The sequence below is a fragment of the Rhea americana genome, unplaced genomic scaffold (assembly GCF_003343005.1).
Source record: "Rhea americana isolate MKP2758 unplaced genomic scaffold, rheAme1 scaffold_11, whole genome shotgun sequence".
Classification (NCBI taxonomy): domain Eukaryota; kingdom Metazoa; phylum Chordata; class Aves; order Rheiformes; family Rheidae; genus Rhea; species Rhea americana.
This window is the reverse complement of record NW_028185150.1, coordinates 10,063,337-10,083,522: the sequence shown is the minus strand read 5'-3', so window position 1 is coordinate 10,083,522 and position 20,186 is coordinate 10,063,337. Positions and strand designations below refer to the sequence as shown.

The 20,186-nt window shown below is 37.1% G+C and overlaps 1 protein-coding gene across 1 annotated transcript in view; it reads right to left on the bottom strand.

Annotated features, from left to right (window-relative positions):
* Window positions 1-230: 230 nt before the first annotated feature.
* The window catches only part of MTAP (methylthioadenosine phosphorylase), a 35,929-nt gene continuing 15,973 nt past the window's right edge, over window positions 231-20,186 (bottom strand). The window contains exons 4-8 of the mRNA XM_085313885.1: window positions 19,453-19,620; window positions 12,033-12,135; window positions 8,231-8,470; window positions 6,582-6,704; window positions 231-1,215 (exon numbers count right to left, since the gene is read on the bottom strand). Coding sequence (XP_085170011.1) covers window positions 1,177-1,215; window positions 6,582-6,704; window positions 8,231-8,470; window positions 12,033-12,135; window positions 19,453-19,620 — 673 coding nt within the window. The 3' untranslated portion in view covers window positions 231-1,176. The remainder of the gene's footprint in view (window positions 1,216-6,581; window positions 6,705-8,230; window positions 8,471-12,032; window positions 12,136-19,452; window positions 19,621-20,186) is intronic.

Genomic DNA, 20,186 nt, shown 5'->3' with positions numbered 1-20,186 from the left:
TGCATTCTGATCCCATTTTGTTTCAGCAATCGCTGTAAGTCAAGAAACTATGAAAGATGATCTTAAGTTCTGAGTGGCACCATATTTTGAAGCCTTCACCCTTTCTCAAACTATGTTTACAAACCACCATACCAACTGATTCCATGAAGAGTAAAAGTTCTTGTCAGACACAAAAAAAATCACTTACTGAATAAAGACCAGGAGTAAATCAAAAATCCATTCCCACACAATTTGGAAAAGCATAAGTTTCATTTGTTTTATTTTCTAGGCAAGAAGCAGCAGGTTACTTTATTGAAGGCAAACGATATTAATGAATGAAATGTATACAATCCAAGTGAACAAGTACATTCATCAGCTAAAACAGAAACTAAACTAGAATTTTTCAGATCAATATTAGAGAAAAAGGCCAGCACAGTGATCAAGGACCAGCACTACCTTTAGTAACATACACAGATCCTCAGGCACAAATTTGACTTAGCTATCAGCTACAAATTTTTAATGAGAATATTCATCATTATACAACAACTATGAAAGAACTGCTGCAATTATTAACCAAATTTTGTTTGCACAAAAATAAAAAAAATACTGCTTATCAAAATGAAAAAATAATTGAAATAAAAATACAGATACCATATAAAAATACTACAACTTTATTTCTGAACTACCTGTTCATTTTTACATTACATTCTGAAGTGTACAGTAGCCACCTTCCTTCTGGAAGGAAAAGAATAGAGGCAGAAATAGCAAAGTAGCTAAGCATCTGTGGATTTGCTTCCTTCATACTTCATGAAACTGTAACAGAGCATTACCTAGCCTTTCCTTTTATCCATCAATTAAAAGACATCTTCGATAAAATATGATAGCTTAATGAATCATCCAGTAACAAGATTCTAACTTGCTATGGATCACTGTCTGATCCAGTTATGCAGCAAAGCCACTCTAAAAGATGTATTCAAAAATCTAACTTTAACCTTCTTATTCATTATCAGGCATAACAAAGACTGTCTTACAAAAAATTTCTTTTACATTATTATCAGTCATGGTTAATCATTATCAGTCACATAAAAGCATTCTTTCATGCTTATAATGTTTCTTGAAGATATTACAACCTCTAGAAGTTTCAGAGTGGTCCACTCTTCTTTCTGAGTACCCCAACTTCGGAGTTCATCCTGTCTGTCAATGCTTTGGCTGGATGACTGAACACTGCACAGTTGTCTGAAATACAGAATTAAACTAGATGAATGCTCCCACTTCCGATACAGAGCCTTTTCAGTGTGAAGGCAGACTACACAGCTTCCATACAGATTAAAAACAGGTGAACCTGACTCCACAAGAATAGTTATCTCCAACTCCCCCCAACTCCATAGAAGTCAAAATAATAGCAGGGAGCACATACCCTACAATAGTTCGATAACTTACCTTTTTTTTATACTTATGTACTAGCTTACTGAGAATCAACAATCATATACAGAAATACTAGACTGCAATTAATATTTTTAGGCTTACAGGCTACAAATGAGAAATTGTGCACTTGGCTTTTATCTTTTAAGACATATTTTCTTATATGGACTAGATTGACATAATGCTCTACACAAGCATGACCAGAAATCTTTGAAAATAAAGTTGCTCAAAAGAGTGATTTTCACGTGTTCTTTTGCCTATTTTAAAGTACAGCTGTCAAAGAATAAAAATCTCTCTCTGAAGTGCATTGACCAGGAGTGAATGAAATGCTCAGGACATTCAGTGACAGGTAACATTACAGTAGGCCACATTAAGGGGCAAGACCTGAGAAATTCTCAATCTCTGCTTTCTTGGGAGGCCCTTAGCCTGCAAGGACCATGGTATATAGTCCAGTTGAATTGAATCCTTGATGGAGTTCCCCCCCTCCACCCTATTCACCTGATCCAGTTCACTCTAATCACACAAGCAGGTTCACTGATTTCATTGAAATTATCTCAAGGAAGAAAATTACTCAAGAGTATAAAATCAGAGCTCCACATGCACAAATTGTGAATGTAGGTATCCTGTGAAGTTAAACTGGAAAATGTTAACTTTCCACTGGCAAGTCTGTTAAATGTGAAAAAGTTAACTTTCAATTTGTTACCTTCCAAAAATACTAAATTGCATGTACGCAGAGGATGARGAGTGCTAAAACACACCTAAGCATATCTTACCCTGTCTAAACCACACCATAGCATTCACCTCACAAAGTGCTCTCCTCAGAGTATAGCATTATTCCTTGTACCAGAACTCTGACAAGTATCACTTCACTAAGGCCAGTACATAAGTTTAAAAAAGGCAGACAGTGCCAGGAGGGCTACTCAGAGAGGCAAAAAGTTAACTTGAGTGGCATTCATGGAAACTCTGACACCTTATCACAGGCTGATTTTCTTACACCAACACTGTAAGGAAAACCAGTACTAACATGAAATTCCTTTACCATTCTAGTACAGATTCTTTCCTGAACCCCACTGCAATAAACATACAGAGCTCAGTTCTCAGCTGTTACTATTCATTAATTAAAATCATTTTCAACAAAACACTTTTGCTTTCTCACCAATGCTTTTCCTAAGAACAGATAAAAGAGCCTGTTGTTCCATCTTGAAAGTGCCTGTTGTTACTAATTCATCAACAGCATTCAGCAATGGGTCCACATTTGTCTTGATCAGTAGTGGCTGAGGTTGTTCTTGCTCTTGACGCTCCTTTCAAGTGTCAAGTATAGCTGAACTTTGGTTTTCCTGACACCATTACTGCATGCCAATACTTGCTTCTGAATTCCTCCTTTGAGCTTATCTCTGCTTCCACATCCTGCATGCTGAATCTTTGCACAGGAGCTATACTACCTGTAGAGCCAAGCCAATCTCCTGATACATCTACTTGTTTTCCCTGAGATGGATCACTCCTGTACTTGGACGATGCTGTCCTTGAAAACCTGTAAGCATTCCTTAATTCCTTTGCTCTTCAGAGCTGACTCCCATGAGATGCTACCTGGTGAATCCCAAGCCTGCTCACCTGAAGTCCAGGGTCCCGCTATTTGATTTCTTCACTCCCTGCAGGATCTTGAATGCCATTACTTCATGACCACTACAATCAGGACTGCCAATGATTACAGACTTCCTAAGCAATTCTTCCTTGCCAAGGAACAGCAGGTCAAGCCATGCATCACCCATGGTTGGTCCATCCTATSAAGAAGTTTCCCTGACACCACCCAGAAATTACTTGGATTGCCTGTGATCAGTAGGTTACCATCTGTGTTTCCTGACCAGTGTCACAAGTACAACTTCATCATAACCTGTTCTGTAAAACATTATAGCTTGGCCATGCCTCAAAAGAGCAGGCTGTGGGAAGATGCTATATCTTCATAACAGATTGCTACAAATCTTTCTTTTAAAGCTCATGCAACCTGAGCCTGGAGAAAGGYTTTTTTTCATGAAGCATTGAGGTTACATAATACCACGAGACACCAACCTAAAGACACCCTGGCAGTTAAAAATTCAAACTAGACTTAAACTGGCACATCACAGATACATGAAACAGAATGGATGACAGACAGCCTAAACAGAAAAACATCCCTGACCATTTTTGCTCCAACTTCCTGAAGCTTTCTAGGACTGTGAACTTCAGAGAGGACACTGTGTGCATGTGGGTACAGTGCACAACTCTGAGCAAGAAGACAGATAAACCCTGCTGTGAAAAAGGTCTGGTAGCACCTTCTCTCCTGCCTGGTCAAGTTTCTCCAGTCACAATAGCCAAATTAAGGAAGTCAAAAATAAAAGCTTCTGACCTTTCAGAAGTTTCACATGTTTCTCCAAACACTAAAAATATACACTGGCAGATGCCCATTTGAGCTGCCCAGTCGTAGCCTGGGCATAGTTTGGAGTGGTTTTACTTCGTCACTGCTCCCAGTGTAAAAACTGCAATTTTGCTCCTCCTTGTCCGTGTTCCTGCTCACCCTACCACACAGCTCTCTTAGAAGAGAGCGCTAGGAAAGGGGCCTCTGAAAAAAGTTAGTTCAAAATATCCCACCAGCTGATCTTTAAAATGGTCAGAGTAAAACATACAAGAGTGCTCTTTACATCTATGGAGAGAAGAAAATTTCTAGTTCATTATGGTTCAACTATACACATGTAAGCAAGCATCCACATATCTGTCTTCACTGTACTGTGTAATTACCTCCTTCCTTATTCACAAACACAGGGCCCAGTCCAATTCTTCATCTATTTTACCACTATTTAATGTCTCATCAAAAAATAATTCTAGCTTTTCTAGCCCTTCCTAAATGAAATCAGAGGAAGTCTCTAAAATCTCAGACTTTCCTGCAGCTTCTCCAGAATGTTGTCCTGACATCCCACACTTCAGTTTCCTCCTCAAATCCCACTGCCAATCCCTATTTCCTGTTCCCATCTACTYGAGTTCCTTTGGAGCCAACTGCTTTCTCAGTACACTATCACAAACCAAGCTACTATCTGCCAAGACCATAACCACGTAAAGAGTTACATCATCAAGGTAAGACTACTTCTGTATTCCTCACTGATGCTAGGCAGTTACATGTACTTAAAGTACAAGAAGCAGCACTAGAATAGAGCGACCCTTCCTTTTATCATCTCTTTCAGTCAAAAGCAGTTCAGAGAGTGAGCTGGAGGTAGCGCTTGAACAGTTCTGTTAAACAGCTGCCAAGGAACTGAAGGAAGGGTTAGCATTAACAAAAGAATGGGAACCTTACAGATTCAGGGCCAGCTCTTTACAGCCAGCAGCTCTCTCAATCTCTATAAAGAATGAAGACAAGCAGCATATGATGGAAAGCAACAAGATACTGGCTACTGAGGCACACATGGAAGAATTATGGAGGCAGATCTTTCAGCTCCTAAGCAGAGTTATATACTTGTTCTCTGCATGCCTGCATGACCACAGTAGCTAAGGAATATCCAGTGCACTTTAGAAATTATTTAAGTCTGAAAGTTTTTTTTCTTTTTTATATAGCTAGGCATCTGTTTTAAACACAAAGTACGGCCCAGACCTCTGAAAAATGTTTTCCAGAGATTAGAGGAGAAAAGGAATACTGATTCTGTTGTCCTCTTTATCTGTTCATGCCCCAAGTTCTTGCAAAGACTGCAAAAGGGGAAGGGCAAAAGCCATTTGCCTCTCACAGATGTTGGCAGTAGGGATTAAAAATAACTAATTACTGTTCCAGACAACTGTATGAGGAAGAGTGATTAACAGGTAATCCAAAGCTTCCTAAGGAGAAACTGGTTTTCTAAAGAAGGGTCAGGCAAAGATTCATTTCAAGGATTTGCACTGGACCCCCACGAACATGAGCTGTTCAAGCTTCAGGATGTTTAAAAGGAATTGTGGTGAACTTTCTGTAATGTTTCTTGGATTTMGGTATATTAGGCAGTTAGCTAAACTGGAGGAGATGGGAGTCACTGACAAGAGAACCAGACCGGAAGTAACATTGAAAATCTGATCTCAATCCAAAGACGAACAATTTTTACAGCACAGACTTTAGGTAGTTGAATTTGGAATCAAGGGACACACTTTCAGATATTTGGTGATACAACTTATGTCTGTTTTCTTTTCATCTGTCTTAACACACTCAAGCTTCAGTAAAGACTGAATGTTTTTTTGGCTTCTTTTATAAAAGAAAAGACAAAGAAGGAACCTGAGAGTGAAGAGTCATCAGAGATACTTTGTTTCCTCAAATGKCTTCCTCCCTTTTAGACCACTGCTTCTACTAACATAGCTCTTTGTGGACCACTTTTGCCTGTTTACTGTTCCTCACATTCCAATTCTCTTTCTCTGTTTGCCAAACTATCCTCAGTTCCTTTCACCCTGCCTGTTCTTGTCCTCTTGGACGTGGCTATTTGTAGCAGAAAGCTTGGAAAGAATTTGGATAGAGATCCAAACTACTTCAACGTTGTTCTTTTCCTCTACACTATTGGTAAAATGGAATCCCAAGCACTTTGGTGAAATGGAGGTGATGTGAAACATACAAGTAAACTCCATCTTTGAAAAATCCCACCTAAAAATTCCCTCATCAAGATACTTTGAAATGTTTTTTTTTTCCCATTCCTTTTTTGGGCACTTTAGGTCTGAAAGTGAGGGAGATAACTCAATTCTAATAAATTCAAACTAGATAATACTTGTTACCTTCCAAACAACTCTTCACCTGCCACACATTCAAAAGCGTACAATGTTCTTGTTCTTCAGTCCTCTCCATTTGGCTCTCCGTTGTTTTAAGATCTAGGCTAACACTGAACAGCAATACAAGTGATTCATCTGGAGCCTCACACAGATTTTTATCTTACCTGTACTATGAAAGGTAACATTTCATCATCCATAATACAGATGTCTTTAATCTTTCCAGCTTTTAAATATTCTTTTTTTGGAAGATTGACGCTTGATCTTTGCAATGAAGCTTGTAAGACTATTAATGAATTTATTTGCCCACATTGAAGAGAGTGGTTTTGTTAAGGTATATACTTTAAAAAGTTACGTTTTAAATAGAAACATCTTGAAACATATGCCTTTATTTATGTGCATGCACACACTTTTCCAAACACTAATCACACTCTTATACTTACTTTCAGCATGTGCAGGGTGTCTGCCCACTCCATGGAAGCTATCTGAGGTATAGCAGTAAGGAGTATGCTAGTGGCCTTATTGGCATTCTCTTTCAACGTCTTTAAAACCTTATCCACTGAAACCTAAAAATACAAGAAAACTGTGGTGTCTCTCAAATTTGATGGCACACATTTTAAATTTCCAATTAATCTCATTTAATTCATTTGGCTGTGAAAGTATAAATAAGAAACTCTATAGGTATTTTAAACAGTCACTATTTTTTTTGCTAGTAAAAACTTTTTCCTTTTGTGGATATGTGTTTGGTTATATTTTATCGCTTGAGTCTGATTCTGTAACTTCCTACTTAACAAAAAAAATCTCAGTTGAACTTTTCCTCTGAACACATTAGAAGAGAAGTCATTGGTGAAGATGCATAATGCCCTCTAGCTGTATTTATGCATTATCATAATAATAATTATAAAAAAAATGTAAATGGATATACTGGAGGAAAAAAAAAGCAAGAGCTGACTAAAAAGAAAAAAATTAATCTTTGATATCCTGATCAAATTTGTATGGAATTTTAATTGCAAAGAAATCCGCAGTGTTGCTCTCAATGTGGCATAGATAGCTTTACATAAAATGCCACACAGGAGCCTTTAACATAGTGTCAGTAGAAATGTGTGTATATTAGTTTTAACCAGACACTTCTCACTCACATTGTTTTCCTGAATACTAATAACTATTTAGAGGATAAACCTTTTTTATATTGAATATTCAAAAATTAAGTTTAAGAAGAATAAACTCTATCAGATGCCATGCTGTATCTGATAAAATGCCTTTCTATAATATCAAAGTAATGACTGAACAGCTCCAAGAGCAATTAATGACACCTCTACTATTTATCTATGTTTCTACTGCAAAAATGCCTTTCTATAATATCAAAGTAATGACTGAACAGCTCCAAGAGCAATTAATGACACCTCTACTATTTATCTATGTTTCTACTGCAAATCAATGCTCAAACAGGCAGACTAGTACTGTAGAAAATCAGAAGTAAAGTGGAGACTGTATCAAAGTAATTAAAAGTAAAATAAGTAATCTCATACAGGAATGTTGCAGGTGGAAAATATTTAACATATATACATAAAACTGAGAGATAAGAATTTTACAAAGTTAAAAGTTTACAAAGTGTTTTATAAAGCTACCACAGTCTCAAGTGTCAAAACCGTGTTATTGTTTCCTATGATTAAGATTTAATTGGCATTTGGCATAAATATTCTGCTGGTAGTTGCTCCCCAAATGTATTCCATGGGGGGAGGGGGGAAGGAAAGAAAAGAAAAGAGAAGATATATCCTTCACACAAAGCTGTAAAAGAATACAATCAGACCAACTGTAGGACAGAAGGTCACACTAATCTTATACATCCACACTTCCTGATTCATACAAGAAGAGCTAAAAGGTTTGTTTATCATGAGAGAAGTTTATAAAAATGAATGAGGCAGCAGTGTCTGATTTCATTCTTGCTTTCAGAATTGTTAATCCAGAATAGCTCAGTGATGCTGCAGCACATAAGAACAGATACAGTTTAATAGGTGACTTCTGTCAAAAGCTACAGGTTCTCATCCAGATCCCTCCAGAAAAGACCCAGAGAAAAATCAGTTTCACTCACTGCTTCTTCATGCTCTTTCCAGCAGTCATAATCTGTTGCCATAGCAATACTTGCATAACTCAATCCAGCTTCTTTCGCAAGAATCACCTCAGGAACTGTGGTCATGTTGATGACATCAGCTCCCCAGCTGCGAAACATCAAGCTTTCTGCTCGAGAACTAAAACGTGGGCCTTCAATTGTGATCACTGTTCCCTTGGAATGATATGGGAGCCCAAACTTCTTGGCAATCTCAATAAGAACCTACAAAACATGTCATTGTCAACAGAAGCATGTAATTTTCCCTTACTGGTACAGAGTTAGGAAGCAAATAACCCTCCCTGCCTCACTGCTTTTGAAGCCCACTAAAAAATGAACATACACGAAAATTAACCTTATTCTACCTAGTTAGGGTGAATATGACTATAGCTGTCCAAAAATAAAAAAGTTTCAATTTTCTGATATAACAAGAGAAATGAATAGTCTTACTAATAGGAATGATGTTGAATTAATCTGATTTTGTTTGTATCATTTGGATTACTATTTTCAGCACAGACTAAGGAGACTGAAAGCAGGTAGCCTGTGTATTTTGGCTTTGCTTACACCGAGAAAAGGATGGTAAAAACAYTGAAGGTTAATATCCCTGAGCACTACATTGTCACAAAGCTGGAACTGAGCTGATGAGACCAACAGTGGGAAATCTGACTTCTAAAAGTATATTTGTGACAAAATTTTACAAGCATATACTTGAAAGAGTATTTTGGGATCTCTGAAGAAAAATTACTACCTCATTTTCTCATGCCAGTGATGAAGTGTGTACTTTGCACTTACTAGCTATTCAGTATTAGTCCGTACAATCCCAACTAGGACTTTGCATATGGAAGAATCATTGAGACTTCTTCTCTTGGTAAATGGCCTTGGTAACAACAACTGATACAGTAGGAATGCCTCTTGTAATGGTGTGTGTGAATAGGACACTGATACTGCTCTGAGAAGGTGTTAGCCCCAAAACAGATAATGCTGAAAATGGAAGTAAAAATGATGAAAATTGCTTAAGATGACTGTCAATTGGCTTAATAGTAATTACAGAATTGCTAAGAGATGTTTGAGAAAAGGATTCAGCTTGAAAACAAGCAAAAAAGTATGAAAATTTGTGACAGCAGAGAGCTTGGTAGTACAGAGCAGTCAAAACCTATTCTGACATTGCCATAAGTTGCCTTATCAGTATCATGACCCACATATCTAGGCCTGCTGGAGCAGCCTTCCTGTCAAATGCTGTGAGGAAACTGCAACCTGTTGTCACATGGGGAGCAACAAGTAACGACCCAAGCCTTCAGTGTCCTACGCGATCTTGAGGGGTGCTTTCTCACTGGCACGTGGATCAGCAGATTGCAGGGAACAGCACAGGTACATCTGATGCTGGAGCACCAACATTTCGCACAGATGTCTGTGAATAGGTAAACCTGCACTCCTGAATGAGAGTGGGTGTCCTTGTAACCCACACACGCAGGGGGAATGGCATTTGTGCACATGGCTGTTTGACTATGCATGTGCTGGTGGGGAATCAGAACTTTTGGGAGTTAGCTATAATACGATGTTTAGAAATTTGTAGGTGTTTACRAATGTTGCAAGAGTCTAATATTGTGGATCACTACAGATATCAATCTTGAATGTGTAATTCATTGATTTCCAGTTAATTGCGTGTTGTTAATAAACAACTTAAATGCTGATTTGATTTAAAACATGAGTYGAGCAGTATTGCCCTGCAACATTTAGAAAAGTTCTACTTTACTCCCTATAAAATGTTGCAGTGAGCTATGTTTTCCTAAAGTAGTCACAATAGTTTATAGCAATTAGAAAAAAACGTAAATTCCATTCTGATTGATTTACAATGCATAAACCAAATAGAATATTTTCATATATTTTCACAAGTGGTATTAAATATGCAACTGTCAGATATTCATCATGTAATTTCCTTAATTATTCTACTACATTAATAGTTTGGCTTTAGTTATGGTATTTCCTTGAATCAGGACAAACTGGGCTAAAGTGATGCAGCAATTTTCAGGGTCAAGTCAGAGAAAATATTTTAAATCATTTTTATATGATATTTTCAAATGAAATAAAGGGAGTTTCAGCCCCTCTAGGAGCTCAAAAATGCATGTTCTTTAAAACATCTGTTGAGTTGATTAAAATGTACAGGCTAAGGACATAATGATCACATGTGAGACTGGGAAGTACCTAAATGTTTGCTCTCTATTTTAAAATGAGCATTTCTCTGTTGCCCTTTTAAGAAATTAAATTCCCAAGGAGCTTTGTCTCTAGCTRCTTAATAACCAAATGAAAACCAGCTTTAAAATGCTTCCTTCAACCTCAGGAAATGGCTTATACTTGACTACTTACCTTTTCTTACTAAAGAAAGAGAGACACCCAGTGTGAAGAACAGCCAATCAYTTTAGTAACAACACTCTTTTTAATCCATTACAGAAAGCATACAATAAGTACCCAGTAAATTCTTCGTATTTATTGTGACATAGCATCATGCTGTGGGGGTAGGCTCTTGTTTCATTGAAAATGCAAGGAGTTTAGCATAGTTTGCTGCCCAACGACAGAAGGGCAAGAGCATGCAGATACATAATGGTCTGCTTCCTTTTCAGCTTTATAATTATCTCTATTTCATTACAAAACAGCCTAGATCCCTAGTGCATTGAAGTGTCATTCTGGTAGCAGTGCTGTGGTCCTACTGCTGGACATCTCAGAACAAACCACATTGTGCCTACCTAATTAACAAAAATAGTCTATGACAGTGAACGGAATCACTGAAAAGAGACAAATGGCTCGAGTATTAACATTTGAATATACTCTGGGTACAGAGCAAGTCACATGTTTTATAATTCAGTGTTTTCACCTGCTCAGTGTTGCAGTCAATTGCACAAAGGGTAAGTCGGTGTAACTAATTTTTTAAGACTCTTATGCCCCTTGAGAATGTACTACCCTGCATCGTCTGACCAGAGCACTCTACAGCAGTACAAAATGCTAAATTCTGTCTTTTCCATCTTCACCTTCTCTTTGGCTCAGATGTAAGGATACAATGATTCACTGAGATGGCATACTTAATTAAAAATATACTTCTCCCAAAAGGTTATAAAGGTGTTGAAAAGTAGAACAATATTTCGCACTATTTAATCTAAGTGTTCTCAAAACCTGAAAATCTTGAAGCAACAAAACTAAGAGCAGCAATATTTAAGAATACAAGAGTGCTATAATTTGGCTTATTTCTATGTTTAACATCCCTTAAATAAAGCCTTCACTCCCCAAAATCAACTGCTACAGTATGTAAAAGTACAAATGCTGACATTTCTGTGAATGCTGAAGTCTTACTTCTAATGCTTCATATTTTAAGTCTGTAGAGTGCCTTGCAGTAGGTGCAATTCCATTCAGAATAAAAATGAACTATCTCCTAATCTTATCTCCCTATTCTGTCTGCACTGCTACTACAAACAGACTACCCATGGCCTGTTAACAGATAAACTAAGATCTTCTGCCCTTTTATTAAGTCCCTAGGAAATTTARGTTGCTAACTGCCTTCTTAGACCCTTCTGTGTATTTACCTTAAGATAGCTCCTACAGTTACAYGATCCTTTACATTCCATGCTTCAAAATGTTACTTTTTTGTTTAGTACGAACAAGCAAAGAGATTGTCTGCAAAACAGGAATGAAGGAGTTGAGACTACCTCTGTATTCTTAGAGTGCATAATTATATAGTAATCCATAGATACCATTAAAAATATTAAACTTTTAAAATACTGTTAAAAAATTCACTTACCCCTCTGGTTTTGGTGCAGAATGGCTCCGCCATTGGAATATGGCACACTCCTGAAAGAGAGGAACACTGTCCGTCGTATAATGTATAATGTCTTTTAGTGGTCCTGGAAAAGCAGAACACGTGTTCAGAGAAGAAAGAAAAGAGTAGGCAGAAAAGAGAAAAAAAAGTAACAAAATTAGAGGTCTAGTAACAAGATGCTGCTGGAGGAGAACAAAAGTATAGCATGATATTAATGATCACATTATCTTGTTTTGTCTCTGTACAGGACTGAAGTCAGGAGTACAAGAAGAAAGGAGATCACACAGATTTCAAAACTTCCCACACACTCTCCAGGTTATGTGAGCAAGACCTAGAGTCTTATTCTGAGCAATATYCCTGTATTAGCACAACCTTTAAGGCAGCAGGAAAGAAGCATTTGTTTGTCAGCAGTGTTTGTTAGAAATGGGACATCAGTGTGCGCTTAGACGAAGTGCTATAATCACAGCCCTTTAAACAAATAAATTATTCCAACTATTAGCACCTTATCTGCAACATTTTCATTACTGTTTTTGGATGTTTCCACACTACTATTTTAATTTTTTCCTACTGCTCTTTAAACTTCCTTCAGGCTTCTAATTCCCCTCCACAGAATCATAGAATTGATAAGGTTGGAAGGGACCTCTGCAGATCATCTAGTCCAACCCTCAAATACACTACTATTCTAGTAGTGTATTACTAATTTATTACAGAACATCTACTATTAGCAAGATGCTGAAATGCTGACTTGTTCTTATGTGCCAGAAACAGCCATGTTATACTGCAACTCTATATGAAAGAAAACAGGTAAATGTAATTGTGGTATAAGTAATCTCTGAAAAAAAAAAAGCGCACAGCGAGCTTTCAGTAAGGGAAGGAATCAAACCTGCATGGTTCACAAAACTAGTCAAAACAGAGCTACTTCACTACATTATATACTTATATTGAAAAAAACTGAATTTGTAGGAAGAGCTTCTTGAACAAAATATGGATGTATTCAACCAAAACAACCCTGAACAGATGTCTTCATATAATCAACACACTATACAGACATATTGACAGCTTGCAACTGAAAGAAACATGCTTTTGAAAATTATTTTTGTCCATTCTCTGAACTGAGACAACTTCCTTATATGAAAATGGTCTAATGTGCTTCAAAAATGACCATCCCCCACACAATTTTTTTCCATTTTTCCATCCACTAGAATTGTACTCATTTATTATTTTACTCTCAAAAGCASTGCCTCAATTAACTCAACCAACTGAATGATGAAAGCCCTTTGAAATAAAATTCTGAGACTTGTTCTCCTCTTCTCTCCAGCATGTTACATACTGTACTTTTTAGGAAAAAAGACAAGGCAAGAGTCCAATCAGTTGGTTTTATTAAAGTATGCAGTTGTTTGAATTTAAATGCTAGCTTCATCTTATAAAATTTTTGTCTGAAATTACTTCTGATTTTAAAAATCCAAAAAAGAATGACATTTTTATATACCTATGACTTTCACACCTGCACTAGACAATCAATGATCTGTGGCACACTAAAAAATGTTTGTGTAAAACAGTCATGATGAACAGTACTTTATTTTTTATGTGGTAATTCATTTTGCCCAAAACTGATTCTAAGCTCAATCCAGCCTAGACTAAAAACAACTACACCATAATCATTCATTTCAGGCAACAAAAATGATATCTTGTTCATCTACAACAGGAGTCTATAAATGTGCATTTGGACAGATACAGAGACTTAGGCTTCTAATTTACTAATGGCTCGTGAATTTTGCTTAAAATTGGTCATTTTTTAATTGTAATTTTCAATGTTAGCACATACAACTTCATTATATGCTGTTAAGCACCCCGTCTTCCTTGCAGACTAAAACAAGGTTAATTGGTAAGTCTTAATAACTACCTACTGAGGTAGAATATAAGCTTTAATAATATAGGCTAAAGCTAAAGAAAGAGCTTTCTCCATCGCTTTGGTAGGGTTCTGGTGGCTGCATATACGAAGTCCTTAATCATTAAACAAGACTAAGTTCAAGAGATACTGAGTAGACTGAGAATACTCTGACCTCAAAGGCAACGGGACAGACAAACTGTTCCTTCGCCTTCATATCATGTGTGTACTCCATGACAACGTTAACAAATTTCAGTTTATGTTAGTTTAGGAAACAGCACTAACATTTTCATTTAGCTGTCTAAATTGAATCTGCATTTACAAAGTAAAATTTCTGCTCGTAAAATTTGCTCACAAAAGTTCCCTACTCAAATCATCAGCAAATATTTCCAAGAGATTTTAAATAGAAGTTGCATGTTAGAGTAGATTTGGGAAAGAAAAAAAGAGGTAAAAAAGTAAAAAAGTAATATAGTTCCCTTAAGGWTGAGATTATAAAGTAGGAAAATAAATTGGCAAAATAAAACATATGCATGAGACACTGATGATAAAATCTACCAAAACAGTAATATTAATGTTTCCTTTAAGGGACACTGAAGAGCTACAAATAGAATTCAGCTGATATTACATTCTTTTTATGCTCAGTGTCTGCTARCGAATTATTTGGAATTGAAGGAAATGGGAAAAGTCATAATCCATTTCCTGCTTTATGGTATTTCAGATATTGTTAGCACTTTCACTTGGAAAGGCCCTAAAGAAAGATCACTTACATACAACATTAATCTCTGCCTTTCAGCTATCTACATTCTTTAGAGAGAATGACCAGAGCACTAATAAAGAAATCTTGCTATACTTAGCACAAACTGTGTGGGAAAGGGAAAATGAAGATGAGACYTGTGGCTGCTCTGATCAATGGACCATCCATGCAATTATCTTCCTTCTTCACAAACTGTTTCAATTTTGGAAAGGCCACAGTCATTTGATATGGGGCCAGCTGATGTGTCAGAATGCTGCTAGGCTTAGGGTGAGAATAAAGATAGATTTGAACCAGTCTCTGCTTCATGCTATAAAGTAAGGGCTGGCACAGAGGAATGTCTTTTGGGCTTGCCTCCTTTCTGTAGCCCTGTCATTCAAGTCAGGAGCTGACCATCCTGATCTGTTCTATCAACTTGCCTGCAAAGTATAGGGGCAGTAGCATAACTCTTTTCACAGCTGCTATACTGTTATTTTTATCCCTTGCCAAAAGAACGAAGCTTAGAGAATCCACAGCTCCTTTTTTATTGTCTTGTGCTCACAGAGACCATGAGGAGCCAGAGATTCTGCTGGACTGCCTGCACCTTTCACTGAAGCAAAAAATTGCAAGAGTACCTGTGTGGGGCTCCTTGCGCTGCAGGAATTTCAAGGCCTTCTCCATGTACCCTAAACGGCCTTGTTATAAAATCACCAGTGTATAAGAAACATGGAGCCCAGCAACCAGTGTTCAAACAGAAACTGTTCTGATGGCTTAGACTGAAAAAGGGAGAAGTCATCAAGTGTCTGCACAGACACAAAGCCTGTCTAATAGTCATATTGACCCTGATAGAACAGTGAAGCTGGGAGCTTCATCCCTGGGAGAGGGTCATGCATGCACATATATGTTGATGCATAAAACCTTGTATATCATACTCAAGGAGAAGGGTGTATATGTAGTTTAAGCAAATGCTTGTACTGTTCTATAGTTCTGCTGTTGCTGTGTTGCCCTTATCCACTTTTCATTGCAGTGAATTAAAAGTTGCACGTACTAAAAGTTTGAAGGCTCGTCCAGAGTTTATATTCCCACACTGTGGCAAAAGACACTTTTAGTCAGGCAGTAAGGTTAGACACGGATTTCAATTTTCTTACAGAAATRTAGGTTTTCCATCCCACAATGACTGATGCTGGGAATCAAAATGCAGCTAGAAAAAGTAAATAAACAGACCAGTTTCACTCTGTGATTAACAATCCTTTGCTATTGGCATCACTTTGCCCTTTCTTCTGGTAGCATTGAAATACAGCAAGTTAATAGTAATAAAAGGACAAAATGAAAACTCACACTGGCATCTAGTTTATAAAAAGCAACGTCAGTTTGCTTTCTCTCTTCAGGGACACTGAAAGAAAACTCTCCTACCTTTCAAATTCTGCTAACCTACTCTAATAATACTATAGTAACTGTAATGGTGCAAGTGACAAAAAATTCAAACAACAATGCTAGCAGCTGTTACAGAATTTATTTAATGAAGTAATTTTCTGTATCTTCTTCACTAAATTGAGTCATCTAAGCAAGCTGTTAGCTTCTTACTCTTCTTTTCTTAGTAAACCTCAGCAGCAAACTGAACAGAAACTTTTTCAAAGCTCCTAGGCAGTTCCACCTAGCTAGGCAACTAACAGCACCACAATAAGCTTACAGGAGCCCATGGCATCCTAAAAAACACTTCAGGACATCGTTTTTCTAAGAGTTTGTTTCAAAGAAGAGAATAACTGTTTTTGCCTACAATGACACCTGTGGTTACTCTGAGATTCTGGAAGTATGGTGAATACAAGCCAATTATTTTGTACCTATTTAACAAAATACATCCTTCCATGTTTATATACAAATAGACAAGCATGAATAGTGTTAAATACAGAGACACTTTATATATGAAATCAGACACATAATAGGAGTGCTAATTACCTGCAGAGTTAAGCTCTCCGAAGTTTAGAAATGTTATGGTTCTAGTCACAGCTAGTCAGTGTTGCTKGATTATAAATCAAACCTATGCCATAAACTAGGCAGACAGGCTACAAAATTCCATATATTTCGAGATCACATAATTAATGCTGCAGCCCACATTCCCAGCAGGAGTAAATATTGCTGACTATGGCCTTTCGTTCAGTTCTAGTTCTCCTCCCACTCCCACTCACTGTTACTGCTTGTTGCCTCACACCTCAGAAACAAGCCCCTGCTAAGAATGAGAGCACAGATTCACAAAATGTTCTTAGGCACCCAAAAGGAACTAATTTTAATTTCCATCTAGACCCATACCTCTTTCTTACGTAGTGCGTAGCACTGATCAATCAAAATACAGAAGCAAGGATACCTTTGAAAAGGTGGGGTTTAACCACCACCTTCTTTCCAAGGCTGCTGTCACAGCCTCTTTACARTACACTGATCCTTCATCAGAAGATATTTCAGAAAATTACATCATTCTCAAGCCTGAGTAGAGTGGACCATTCATCTAGCTTGTCCCATGAAAAGATCTGTCAGCAGCATTGTGTGCTAGATGATAATGTTTTATCATGTATAACTCAATCACTCTTACAAACAATACACCCTGTGTAAAGGTAAAATGCAGGCTCAAACTTCAAAGTACATATAGTCTAAAATCCACTCACAAAAAATGTCAAAAAAAAGACCCATCAGAGAAATTTAATTGTTTGATGAAATAGACTGTTATGATTTGCTGGTTTTCTGGAACAGTAGGAAGAGCTAGTACGGTTTTTTTAATCCAGATTACCTGCAATTTTCCATTTTGAAACACTGAGCATATTTGAGCATATTTTTTCTGAGAAGCTGCTTGGCTTCTTGAAGCCATGAATCAAATCCCCAAGTGTTTCCCCTCTTCTACCTGGGAATGAGAACTTGCACAAAGGAAACACTGCTCATGTATGGGCTATGCCCTAGCTGCCTGCTGGTGATCTGGATAAACTTTAAACGAAGGCGCTATGTAAATGTTGCCAGTTCTCTCTGCTCCTTCACTTCTCTTCGCACCAGATATATACACTAACAGTTTCTACACCTTCCCCCCCGCCCCCTTAAAAGGGTCATGTTCTTAAAACCCAAACTTAACCCAGTTGACTATTTCCTTTCCAGCTCAGAGGTTATGATGCAGTGCTGGGAAACATAAAGCTGTGGGAGGAGATTAACTATCTTCAGAATAAACTGTTAATTCTGATATTTTGGAGGGATGGTCTCAGATTTCACATCTGCATTCTTTTCCTGTCTCTGTCAATGCCTTTCTGCCTGGCCTTGGCAAGAGTTAGTTTCTCTGTACTTCCACCCCTTATTTGTAGCAGATAACAACTCTACTTTCATCCCAATGTTTCTCATTTAAAACGGCAGGCTGTCCGGGGCAGAAGCTACTTCTTAACAACACACAGAATTCATGGTTTAGCACAGTTAGGCTCCAAATCTATTACCTAGAAGCCTACCATGTGGTAATACTCTCAAACTAACCGATGCTTAACGAACACAATTATCCAAATTGTGTACCAAATGATGTTTTATACYTTTTTTTTCCACAAATCACAATTGATACTATAATTACTAATTTCCAAGTACCACTTGCAGAATGAAGATGTGTATGATTCAGTCTATATAAACAAAGTGATCAACCAGAATATTTTTAGATTCAAAAGGAGGACATTGTCAGGAATACATCTACTCTCCACCCATAAATCAAGTCCAGTATAACTCACAAATACAGGAAGCAGTTTATACAGGGTTTGTTCCTGTAGGGTACTTACTCATTTAGACACCTTCTATTTAAAGTGTCCTCTCTTACAAGAAAAAGCATTTAGTTTACAGACAAAAAAACTTCGCTAAGTCAAAACTTGAATAGTACTGTACTTCAAAAAATAAACCTAGTAAAAAATCATTCAGGCAATCAAATACTATCAGCAGCCATGCTAAAAGCACAAAGAAGCATCATAAATCATTTCAAATTCTTAAAAAAAGGATGAAACATCCAAATAAGACTTCCATATACAGCACATATATAACTACTGCTATTAAATTCACTCGTAAAAATTCGCAACAACATCGTTGAATTATTTTGTATAACTGGTGACTTAGATGTTGTGTGGGGTGATTCCTGTTTGCTTGGGTTTTTCTAAGCGTTAGATAATCAAGGAGAGAGGAACAGTCGGCAGTAAACAAATTTCTTTGGAAAAGTTGTACTTTTTAATGATTTTTAGAAAATCAAAGGGTGTAGTATCTCTCCTTGTTTTAAAGCAACTCTCTCTCTTCTCTCACTGTGTTACAGATTCCTCTTTTGCAGAGCCTCACTACTGCTGCATGTATTTTCCTATCTGGCTCCTATTATACTGAGTTGTTTCCTGCATCTCTCTGCTGCATTTCAGATTCTTCTTAAAATCATACGTGGCCCATGTTTTCTATTCATACTCCTGCCCAGTATCAGAGGATGGGAGATGTCCAGTCTTCAGAATATTACTTCCAAGGAATTTGTCGTTCACTTCAGCCTATTCTTCAAAGCCTGATATTTTCTATGTATCTGTTAGAGCTGCACTACTTGTAATCTCATTCATGATTCTTATCACATCTTCTCAGAGGACTACCTTTATTTATTTATTTATTTATTTATTTGCCATAAGAATTGAGGTTATTGCTTCATTCCACAAAAACTGACACTCACACTAATTGTTACTACATGGTTTAATCCCCCCTCTTTCTCTCTTTTGTCCCTAAAGAACTGAGGAAGAGAACACATATAGCTCACCTACCTGTCAATGAATTGGTCAATCATGACAAGATCTCCAGGTTGAATTTCTTCCCGTAATGAACCACAGGCAGTAGTTACTAAAACATGTGAACAATTCTCTTGTTTCAGTGCCCAGATATTGGCACGGTAATTGACATTTGATGGCATAATTGTATGATGCCTTCCATGTCTGCAAAGATAAAGGTGAAAAGAAAGTAAAATAAATCAGATTGAAATTGCCTTCCCTCTCCCAAATAAACAGAGTTCCAGGAAATGTAATTTCCCTAACAACACTGGAAATGGAACTTCAGTACTTTACAGTTAGCCTGCTTTCCTGACTGTATTATGGGTCTTTCAATATGCAATTCATATTCATATGCAAAATATTCTGAAGAAGTACTTTTGTAATTCTTGTTTTCAAGGCAAAATTGAAGGATTCAAAATTCAAATTTGCAATGAAAAAAATTATTGAAAATACAATATAAATACACTTCAGCAGCTTAAAAGTATAAAATGTATTTTTTTWAAAAAAAAWTTGAGACAGTTTCATAGATTCTAAGAACTCAGGCTTGGTGATACTAAATCTTCCATGTATCACAACAGATTTGTAAGATATATAATCAGCTCTGATCCCCAGATTTCAAAAACAAAATAGGAATCAGCAGTATTTGCASAAATGGCTTGTTAAAAATCAATTCTGCCTATAGCACTGTTAGTAGAAACAAAAGCATTCAAACTTCTCCTAATCTTGTTGTC